At 44.6% G+C, this 11,146-nt stretch overlaps 1 protein-coding gene across 5 annotated transcripts; it reads right to left on the bottom strand.

The window, feature by feature from the left end:
- Nucleotides 1-1,804: 1,804 nt before the first annotated feature.
- Nucleotides 1,805-6,715, bottom strand: LOC119314437. Of its 5 annotated transcripts, none has more exons than XR_005152318.1 (5): nt 6,517-6,715; nt 5,268-6,423; nt 3,840-3,937; nt 3,087-3,659; nt 1,805-2,153 (listed from the first exon to the last, which is right to left on the bottom strand). XR_005152318.1 is itself a non-coding variant. In XM_037589150.1 (4 exons), the coding sequence occupies exons 2-3, from the start codon at nt 6,409-6,411 to the stop codon at nt 3,882-3,884; spliced, it is 1,200 nt and encodes a 399-aa protein (XP_037445047.1). In that variant the 5' UTR covers nt 6,412-6,423; nt 6,517-6,715; the 3' UTR covers nt 1,805-2,153; nt 3,840-3,881. The 5 variants fall into 5 exon arrangements, 2 of the variants coding, with proteins under 2 accessions (XP_037445047.1, XP_037445048.1); XR_005152319.1 differs by having other exon boundaries at nt 3,471-3,659; XR_005152320.1 differs by having other exon boundaries at nt 3,087-3,202.
- Nucleotides 6,716-11,146: the final 4,431 nt, after the last annotated feature.

Here is an 11,146-nt window from a genome sequence, read left to right as displayed (position 1 = left end):
TTACATATATGTAACTTACACGCTTTCATTCATCACCACCATCCACCTCCTCTCGACCTTCACCCCACCATCCACTACCACCCCTTTCTTCATAGCTTCTCCTCCACTCTACCCGTAGCCTTCAAGATGTACATCGTGCTGCTGAAGCCTCGCGCAAGCAGCGCCCATGTCACAACAAATAATGATGTGCACCGTGACTAGCACATGTCGTTCCTCCTCAGCGTTGTCACTGAGCACGGCAAGCCGCACCTCGTCAGCTCCTATGACACCATCTTCCACGGCTTTGCCGCTTGGCTCACACAGCAGGAGCTCAATGCCGTGTCTAGGAAGCCTGGCTTTGGCCAGTGGTTCACAACAGGATGATGTACCCCGACATGACTCATACGTCGGAGTTCCTTGACCTGACTACGATGCCAGCTATATCTGGGACATTTACATCTACGACAATGGGGTGATCATTGGTATCTTGGACTCCGGAGTCAACTCCAACCACCCCACATTCGACAACTACGGGATGCCGTTGTCGCCGGCCAAATGGAAGGGCATGTGCGAGGGAACTGGCAGCATCCGCCGCAACAACAAAATTATTGATGTCGATTCCTTCTTGGACAGTTCCGGACCCATGGTTGAGAGCGGCCACGGCACGCACGTGGCCTCCATTGCGGCTGGCAACTTCGTCACGAACACCTCATACTTCCACAGCGGGCAGGCCATCAGGGCAACTGCCGGCACTTCTTCATACGAACACCTCGCAATCTACAAGGTCTGCAATTGCTACGGGCAGTGGCGGAGCTTAGTGAGGGCCAAAGGGGGCCATGCCCCCCCCCCCTACCAATTAAATTTATTTCTTTACTTAAAAACATAATATTTAACACTATCAGGTCTTTCTTAACATAATACACTATCAGCCCCCCTCAACTCTGTTTAGCAGTTATTTAGCCCTCTCCCAAATCGTGTTGTGTTGAAGCTCCGCCACGAAAAGTTATCTTGATTTTGCAACCCTAAACTCAACAAGAGGTGCCAAAAGGATAATACCGTTGACTGAGTTAAGACTGCACATACCTGCAATGTATTAGCTGAGATATGATGCATGGGCTGAAATATGATGTGCCAAAATCGAACCCATGCCAATATGCCTTGGCTTCCATTTGGTTTTGATGTACATCGGTAAAAACGGCTATTGGTTTGCAGTTTGCACCCACTCTCCAAAACCGCATTAGTTGGCACGGCGTAATCATTCGATATTCAAATTACATTTTCTATATCCTTTGCATTCGTGGATTTGGTGTCCCCCTTAGATATTTAGTCTTCAGTTCTGAAATGGTCTTCCATCAATATTGTCATTCTTATAAAATAATTATTCTTGGAATACTTTCATCATGTAATCTAAATATCTTATTGTGCTTCTAAAGGTAGATACTGAAACTGCGGCCTCTCTGAATAGGTTTTGTTCATTTCAAAAAAAAAAAAGAATAGGTTTTGTTGGTTCAGAATAGTTTTTTATGTTTTCCACGCAACACAGTCTTAGTTTTATCTTCATGCTATAGTCTTGTCTCTTCTCCAACAACAATGGATTCAGGCACCTGAGTGGCCATGGTACAAATCCAAGCTACAGAAGGCATCCCCTGCTACTCGCAAGCAAGAGCAATGGTATCTTGTTCTGATACAAATTCTTACCTAAAACAAACCTACACGCACCAGACGCACGGACTGTACCAAATAGAAAAGGGAACATGTATCATGGGACAGAACATAAGCAGCGATTTAGAGTTGAAATCTCAACCTGATAAAATATAAGCAGAGATTCAAAGCAAATGCCGCAGGCCGCGCGCGCACACAAGTGCTACTAGACAGCTGTCAGGTGCTTGCCTTGCTTGGAAGGAGCAAATGAGTCAAAGATTAACTGACAGTGTCCGACACTAATCATTAATCCGAGCAAGTCACCGTGTCTTCATGAACTGGATAGGAAACAGTAAATTCACAACAAATTAATCGATGAAGTCCTACGAGTCAGACTTCACGGTTGACCATCAGAGGGCCAATTTCAGGGTTGAGCACGGCGCACAAAATGGAAGAATTCATTACAAAGTTGACCATTACACAGGGCACAACCCATTTCTGCATCACAGCCACCGGAACGTAATCCTAGGTACCTGCGGAGCAAAGAATTTCGTCAGCCAAACCAATTTGTATATACAATTTATTAGCGGAAAAGTCATTAAAGCCATAGCTCTCAATTTGGTATGACTCAAACAACAGTAAAAGTTAACTTTCACCAGTGTTGTGCCGAAAGCTCCAAAACTGAATCATCTCGGCATTGTTGGACAAAACCAACGTGGGAAAAAGAAAAAAGCTACATGATAACACTTCATTTGTACTGCTACACCTTCCACTCTTATACTCCCTCCGTTCCTAAATATTTGTCTTTCTAGACATTTCAAATAACTACTACATACGGATGTATGTAGACATATTTTAGAGTGTAGATTCACTCATTTTGCTCCGTATGTAGTCACTTGTTGAAATGCCTAGAAAGACAAGTATTTAGGAACGGAGGGAGTAGTAGTTAGTCCCAAACAAGTTAGGGTAGGCTAGAGCTGAAACCCATAAGATCTCAAAACCAACTCGTGGTTCTGGCACGTCGATAGCTAACTTCCACGCACCCCTGCCCACAAGCTAGCTAGTCGCTGACAAATTGAATTTTATTGAAATCATGCAGTAGAAGCCACAGGGATCATGCATCATCTTATTAATAGACACACTTCCATCGGCCCAAAATAGATGCCATCTCCACAGCATCAAAATCAATACTCCGAACACTAAAAGAATATTCATGACGAAACTAGTATTTATGGTGAATCTAGGCATGCCATTTTGATCATGTGTTTAATATGAAGTGTTAAACATCTGACGTGGCCAAGAGTGAAGAACATAGACCGCTCACAACGCATAGATGCATATAATTTGAACCAGACAAATTATGTTAAGCTGAGAGGTATCATACATGCTGAGAAAATATTTACGCAAACCACCCAACACTGGAATAATCATCCAAGAAAACTGAAAGGAAAAGGATAAAAATGTACTTTAAAAATTAATGAAAGCATGCTCTTCGAGTCTCCTGACAATAAATAGTTCACTAGGTAGCATAATGATCCAAAATAAACAGCGATGTGAAATGTCAAATGGCATAGTTATAACCCTGTGTAACAAAGAAAGCATGAAGCAAGTGTTCAGGTATTGTCAGTTACCAACTACTCCATATAATCACACTAGGACTTGATAGATCTATAGCCATGAAGAACTAATCAAAGGCGGGTAAAAAAATGAATGACGGACACAAAAGAGGATGCATTTCATTATGTTGCCACTTAAAATATGCACAAAAAGGAGAATGGTCCTCAGTCATCAGAACATCTAAGGAGCTAGAGGAGAAGAAATTGCACTAACAGTAGGAACCAGGGGAGTACCAAAGAGGAGGTAAATGAAAGCAAGGCAGCTGGATGGACAGGAAAGGTTCCTCATCCAATAGTGAGGTGGTAGCAACAAATAATAGAGAAGGTAGGTGGGCAATGGCATGAGGAAGCAAATGGAGAGCAGCTGATGAAGGCATGAAGAGGGTGAGGAGCAGGGCCTGGAGAAAAGATCCAAGATGCAGCCTGCCAGGAAAGCGTTGATATGAGTGGACAGGTGGGTAATAGCTAAGCAAAGAGTTGAATAGAAAATCTTAAAGAGTCCTCTCTTGCCATTTGGTAGTTGAGAAATGGCAGTAAATAGGAAAGCAATACATTTTTTTTAAAGAACAGTTCAGATACCTCAACATAGGTTCAGAAGCTTACCTGCTCAACAAGTACATCACAGTAGCATACCTAACTAGATAATCATCTTATGTGCTGTGAAAGATCAACTCCATCATGTCCACGACCAATGTCGGTTTCTGCAAGCATAAGTCAAAACAATCAATGGCACTCCAAAGAATAGCCAAATAGACAAGAGGAGACATCAACAAGATGTTTAGATAAACTCATAGCTGTAGTTTGAATAAAAAAACAGTTTTATACAAGATTGGCAATAGATAAACAAAACCACACCTATTGTTAAATTTAACGAATATACCGAAAACAGTATAAACTGATTATTATCGTAAAAATGAAGAAGATGCACACTCAGACAATCAGCTAGTCATAAGAGACAAGTTAACCAGAGCCCCATTGGAATAAATAAAATATAGGTCATTCCGAGCAACAGAAATGACCAAGACTATTCAGATTTACATTATCTTCAATAAATTAGGCTAAAAATCAAAGTAATACATCAATACTAAAAATCCTAGCAACAAAGGTGAACAAGACTATTTAGATTAGAATTTACTCAATTCAGCATTAGTTTCCCTGGTACAAATGGATATTTGCTACTCACAATAAAGACTCCTAAAAGTGATAAAATGAACAATTATTCGCCAATTACAAACAAATTTGACAATATGGACTCAAGATTAGCAGATAGAATAAATATTAAATGAAAGAAATAGAACTAGCTTTAAGTTTCTAACTGTGTCTATTGAGCTACTTATTTGACATGTCAGTTGGTTCAAGCTACTTTTTCACGCAGTTGTCTTCAACTTCCAACTGTTAAATATCTTGATCTTGAGAGAGAAAACTGTACTGCAGCTATGCACTGAAACTACCATTATATAGGGATATGTGAATCAGCATGCAAGAGGGAAATTTACTTCATCAATATTACAAAAATAATTTGCCAGTTTGTTGTTCATTTTTTTACTGTATGAATATTGATATAATAACATGATAAAAGGCAGTTTGCTAGCTCCGACTTGAACAACAAAAAATACAGAAATAAAGATAACAGTAGACCAATTTCAACCCAACACCTGACTACAAAGCATACAAAAAAAAAGATACCACTAACATAAAAAAATCTATATCATAATCACTACTCCCTTTGATCCATATTAATTGTCACTGATTAGTACAAAGTTAGTACAACTTTGTACTAAACCAGCGACAATTAATATGGATCGGAGGGAGTACATAAAACACCACCGCACAAGAATCAGAACAGAAATACTACAGAAACGAAATTGTTGTACGTTGAAGAGGTCATCAAGCAGTAAAGGAAACAAGTGATATGACACTTAGTTAAAATTGTTAACCTAACACGAAAGAGTATGAACAGTAATTCTGTCAACCGATTATCAAAAATTGGCTTCGTTTTGTTACAACCGATATCTGAAGGCATACTATTACCTGCAGTGTAGACACTTTCGAATGGATGATAGTGAGAAAGGGTTCTGGTCTCACCAAGTTTCTTGAACTGCAAAGACTCAAGATTGACCATAAAGAGGACACCGTGTGTCCACACAAACACCACATTATTCTCCTCAGCAAACCCTAGTATGACTTGGCTGCCATTTCCATTCAGGGAAAGTAGCTTGTCCAGTTCAATAGTTCTTCCAAGAACCCATGAAGCAACACCATCACGATCAGTGTTCCTCTTCCATAACTGGAAGCTCTGATCTTTCTGCAACAGTAAACCAAGACCACCACCCTCTGCCCGCATAATCCAGAACTGGTAAAACCCATTTTCAAGCATATGCGCTGGCACCCGTATCACAGCTAGGCTTTGCTTCTCCAAATCAAACTCAAGAATTCCAACAAAATTCCCAGCAAGAATCCAGTAAATAGAATCCCTAACCATCACAGCGGGCTTTCCCGTAAACACCAAGGTGACATCATCTTCATCACCCAAAATATCCGAGGTGGAAACCTTGAATGGAACCGGTGTTGAGACGAGATCACCCCATAAGTTGGTCTCGGAAGAGTAAAGCCAGGCAAGCGCTCGTTTGTGTTGCTTGTCGACGTTGTCCACCACTGTCAAGACCACATGAAACTGTTGGATGTCTCCGGCAGCACGAAGCACTGCCCCATTGATGGCTGTGTTCTCCGCATGTATCACAAGCTCAGGGGGGATGGCAAGGTGGTGCTGTTTGCCGGTGACGGGGTCCCACACCAGGACCTTGTTCGGCCGTACGTTGTGGATGAGCACGAGGCCATGGCGGCATCCAAGGGAGATGAAGCGGTCGCCTTCGCGGCGCTGCAAGGAGAAGCGGCCAGGCGAGACACGATTTGGGGGCTCAAGAGTAGGTACGAAGGGGAAGAGGTCGCTGTCTCTGTTGAAGAAGCCAAGGAGGGGAGGGTTTCGGCGGTGGTGGCGGCGGAAGCGGCGGCAGAAGCGGGGGTCGGAGACGAGGCAGCGCCAGCGCTTGCAGACGACGGAGGCGCGCGGGAGGGAGGACGGCTCCGGGGGGAGGCGGAGGAGGATCTCGCAGAGCAGGTTGTCGTCCTCCGGCGGACCCGCTGGCGGCGAGAGGTGGCAGCTGCGGCTGGTCATCTCGCCCTCCACCTGCAACAATGGAGGAGCGGTCAGAGGAGGAGAGGAGCAGTCCGGGACCCGGGAAAGGAGAGGAGCCGCCGGGGTAGGAGTGGCGGCGCTAACCCTAGATGCGCGCGTGAAAGGGGGAGGGGCGTCCGGGGGAGGAGCAGACGGCCGGGATAGGGGCGGGCGGCGGAGTGGCGGTGGCCGTCGCCGGCGCTAACCCTAGCGCGATGGTGTCGCCGCGTCGGAGTCGGGAGGGGAGCGGGTGGCCGTGGTGAAGTGAAGTGTGGAAGAGGCTGCGGGATGCGGAACTGGGAAGTGAACTCCTGTTCTGAAGAGCGTCTCCAAGACTCCAAAAACAGATTTTACATTGGCTGCCCAAAAAACTGTTTCAGGGCATTTGGGTCCAATTTTTCTCTCTAATCGATGCCTGCCTTCAACCTAAAATTATGTGGTCACACTTTTAGGCAGCCCAAGAAATATCCTTCAAGTGATGTAAATTTGCATTGCTGCACGGCCGCTGCAAACCTAAAACACAACCTCTCCCCCAGCAACACACGTCAACCGCCGAGTGAAATCTCCACCTCCCCCTCCCTCCCGCGGCGGCCCAGCAACCGCTTTCCCGCCAGAGTTGTGGCCGAATCCAGCCAAATCGTCAGCCGCCGCAACCACCCAAATCAACTGTCGGCGAATCCACCACCTCTCGTTGTCACTGCACAACCAATCGAGCTATTCATCGTCCCGCCGCCAAATCGAGTTGTTCTGCGTCGTTCTACTGCCTGATCGAGCTCCTCCTCGTCCCTCCACCGGATCCGTCGCACGGCCGCACTGCAACCGAGGAGGATGCCGCCGAAGTCTGGCTATCGCGGCGTTCTGTTGCGATAGTCCGGCCGCTACGTCGCGAAGCGGTAGTGGGCGGATAACACCATTGGCTCGGCACCTTCAAGACGTCGGAGGTCATCACGCAAGCCTTCGACACCACTTGCTGGATGCTCGGCCGGCCGCAGCACAAGCTCAACTTCCCGGAGATCAAATCCTAGGCGATGGCGGAGTTCGTCGATCCACCTATGAACATTGTGTCCCTCAAGGAGAAGAGTGGTCCCCTCATCATTCTGGAGCAGTGGGACACCCGGGAGAGCGATGAGGAGACAATGGTGAGGGAAAATCGGGACTTTGTGCAGTACGAGGCAGAGTTCTTCTGGAAGAGGGGCCATGAGCGTCAGAAGGCGGAGCGCAAGGAGGAGAGTCTGGCCCCTCCAGGGTGATTAAGGTCAGATCCAACAACGAGGTTCTTCAGCAGGAGGATGTCCAGCACGACGATGAGGGTTCCCACATTGACTAGGAGGACCTTTGAGCGTGAGAGTGACGATGAGTAGTTGTCCAGCGTCTATAGCGTCGGTAGTTTGTTTAGGAAACGCTTGTACTATGTTTAAAACTTCAAATGTTTGGATGTTTAGATGGTTGCATGCTAAAAACTTTGAATGTTTAGAAGTTTGGATCGAAGTACGCAATGTAGTGGCATTAGAGCATCTCCATTAGGCCCCCCAAGAAGCCCCCCATACCACTTTTTAGTCGCCGGCGGTAAAAATATGTCCCAGCCACGTGCCCAGACTCGATTTTCGCCGGATTTCGCAAAAACTAGCGCCGACAAGCATCACATGAACACGAACTTGAATAAGACAAATATCAAACCCTTAAAACATAATGGGTGACAATCAAGATGCAGAAAATGGATGTACAGTAGGACAGAAGACCGAATCCTAGTACGAGTCCAAAGGAAAACAAAAGTGACTATGCGAAATACATACTCCAAGTTTCCTTCATATTTGTAAATATTCGCATATGGAGGCGAACCAACATGTGGTTGGATGGTTAGAGAGACAGTGGTATCAAGTCTTGGTGCTCGCATTATTCCTGGAATTATTCCAGGATTTCCGGCGATGCGCTTTCAGTGAGAGGAGACGTTCTCGTCGACGACGAGGCGCCTACGGTGACTTCGTAAATTTCAAGATGACATGCCGCCTCAGTTTCTCGGAGGTGCTCACAGGGATAGGGTGTGCGTGTGTGCGTTCATACGGGTGAGTGTATGCGCGTTTGTATGAGCGCTTGCGTCTGTACCGATGTTCAAAAAAAAAACTCGCATATGGAGTAGTTACCTTCAGGTTTCCTTCTGCAATATGATGCAGCTCACATAGCTAGCCCATAATAGATTCAGTCCCATGCTTGTTCAAGAGTACCTCCAGGTTTTCCAGTATTTCACGACCATGCCCATACAGACATGTGCACACCTTCAACATTTTTAAGAAAAAAAATGGCCAAAACCACTTCTCAGGGCATCCTTATTCCAGAAACGGAACTGAGACAGATCTCTTATCAGAAGAAAAAACCTGCCTACAAGATGTAGGGTCTTATTGCTGGTTTGGTGCATTGTGAGCTAATCAATGATAAAATCCCACAGCACAACCCCATAATTCGAGTATATGAGATTAGAGCTAGCAAGAGCAAAATACCAAAAATCGAAATTTTGAGTAACAGAGGCTGCCAAGACACTTTTTTCCATCCCTATATGAACAATTCGATAATAAGCAAATAATGAGCAACTAAACCATTGGACTGTTCAATGTTGTAGCAAGTTTCAGAGTACAGAAGAAGGCAGCAACTTGGCATAACCAGATAACCCAGCTCTATTCATTAACTGATAAAGCAGCAGGCTTCGAGAAGGCTATCTTGAGCACAACCTCCATGAAATTGGAGATGAAGGCGAACCATCCGTCAATCTTTTGCGCCGCCTTCTCCGCAACCTCTCCTCCCCTGGCAACTGCTACAGCAGCGTGTAGAGCGCCGCTTCACCTGTGCAAAACATTTGGTCCCAACTGACCCATGTGACAAGGGGGTAAGCCAACGAGGACCAACGAGGGTCTTAAGTAGAAAAGGGAACATCATGGGACAAAAAAAAAGCAAATTTTTTGAGCCGAGATCCCGAACCGACACATGGGATATACGCAAACAATTCTGCAATGAGGCGCACACACAAGTACACAACTGACAGGTGAATGTGAACTGCCTCAACGTGCTTGCTTGGAATGAGCAAATGAATCTAAGATTAACTTGGCATGGTCGACACTGATCACTAATCCAAGCAAGTAAATGTGCCTTCATGCCAGCAGACCAAGCTCCAAGGAAATTTGGTAACAGACAGTAAGTTATCGAATCAAGCGATGAGCCTTACGAGTCAGACTTCACAATTGACCACTACAGAGGGCTAATTCCAGGGTGGAATGCAGCGTACAAAATGGAAGAACCCATTTCTGCATCACAACTACCGGAGCGTAAAAGAAAAACGAAGTATTAGTCTGAGTAAATCACCATCAATTAGCTAGTGGCTTTAAGTTGCACGTCTAATTGCTCATTACAACAATACATATGAACCAAAAACAGAGAAATATGTTTCAAATTGGTTATAAACTCCAGAAAAAATTTGATGGCATGCACGGTTGACTCAATGAAATTGTACACATAATTGACAGGTTACATAGCTCCCCGAGCATTTGGGGGCTTTTCTAACAAAATAATAAGAAACCGCATGCATCAGCTGCTGCTAAATTCAACTGACAGCAGCTTAGTAGCACAAATATTTCAGTAATCCATTCCATAACAGTGCTCATAGAGGTAGAGTAAAAAATTGTTCTAGTGTGAAAGTAAATTATCATGCAAGTATCAGGTTCAGTGATAATACTTATAGCAGAAAGCCAGAAACTAACACCATTTAACCTTTTTTAAACAGACCTCCAAATTTTCACTGTATTTGACTCGATATGGCATGGTAGAAAACTGAAGGCGCATCTCCAGTGATATACTGTTGATCACACTAAATGTTTTCTTGAAAGATGGGAGTCAGCTGATGCTTCCCTTGCTACAAATCCCCAAGGGATAACCCCATGCACGTAGCTAAAGGTGTAAAACTTGGGTTTAATGTCGTGTCTTCGTCTGACCGACGGCTACGTGTTAATATACTCGTGGCACAACTCCCAGATCACGTACATGGTTGAGATTACAACTTGGGGTACAAGGGATAAGAGGATAGAGAGATAGAGTTGTTACAAAGATAAACATGCTAACAACCTGGACTATCCTAGCCGGACTCCCTTGGAAACGCACGCCACCAACCTGTCACGACTGGGCACACAATGCGTTGCTTAACATCCTCCCTTAATCACAACTTTGTCAAGTTGAGATTACGCTTGAATTCTTCAAAACTTCTTGTGGGTAATGGTTTTGTGAAGCCATCTGCAACTCGATCTCTGGAATGCACAAAACGAATCTCTAACTGATGATTTGCAACTCTTTCTCTGACAAAGTGAAAATCAATTTCAATATGCTTCGTTCTTGCATGAAACACTTGATTGGCAGATAGGTAGGTAGCACCAAGATTGTCACACCATAAGCATGGGGCTTTAGTACTCTTTATACCAAGTTCCTTCAACATAGACTGTACCCAAATAATCTCTGCCGTAGCATTTGCAAGTGCCTTGTACTCAGCTTCTGTACTTGACCTGGATACAGTAGCCTATTTCTTTGCACACCATGATATTAGATTAGGTCCAAAAAATACTGCAAACCCACCAGTGGAGCGTCTGTCATCTATACATCCTGCCCAATCAGAGTCTGAGAAAGCACTGACTAGAGTAGACGATGATTTACTGAAAGTAAGACCAAGATTCATAGTATTTTTCACATATCTTACTATACG

This window comes from Triticum dicoccoides, chromosome 6A (assembly GCF_002162155.2).
Source record: "Triticum dicoccoides isolate Atlit2015 ecotype Zavitan chromosome 6A, WEW_v2.0, whole genome shotgun sequence".
Lineage (NCBI taxonomy): Eukaryota > Viridiplantae > Streptophyta > Magnoliopsida > Poales > Poaceae > Triticum > Triticum dicoccoides.
Note: the sequence above shows the minus strand (reverse complement) of the source record. Positions and strands in the feature narration are given on the sequence as shown.

What these genes read in the sequence shown, in the direction of transcription:
- LOC119314437 (XM_037589150.1), bottom strand. Translation starts at nt 6,411, where the DNA reads ATGACCAGCCGCAGCTGCCACCTCTCGCCGCCAGCGGGTCCGCCGGAG. An exon ending in CGAAAGTGTCTACACTGCAG is followed by an intron (nt 3,938 to 5,267) that starts GTAATAGTATGC and finishes TTATGCTTGCAG; the next exon opens with AAACCGACATTGGTCGTGGA.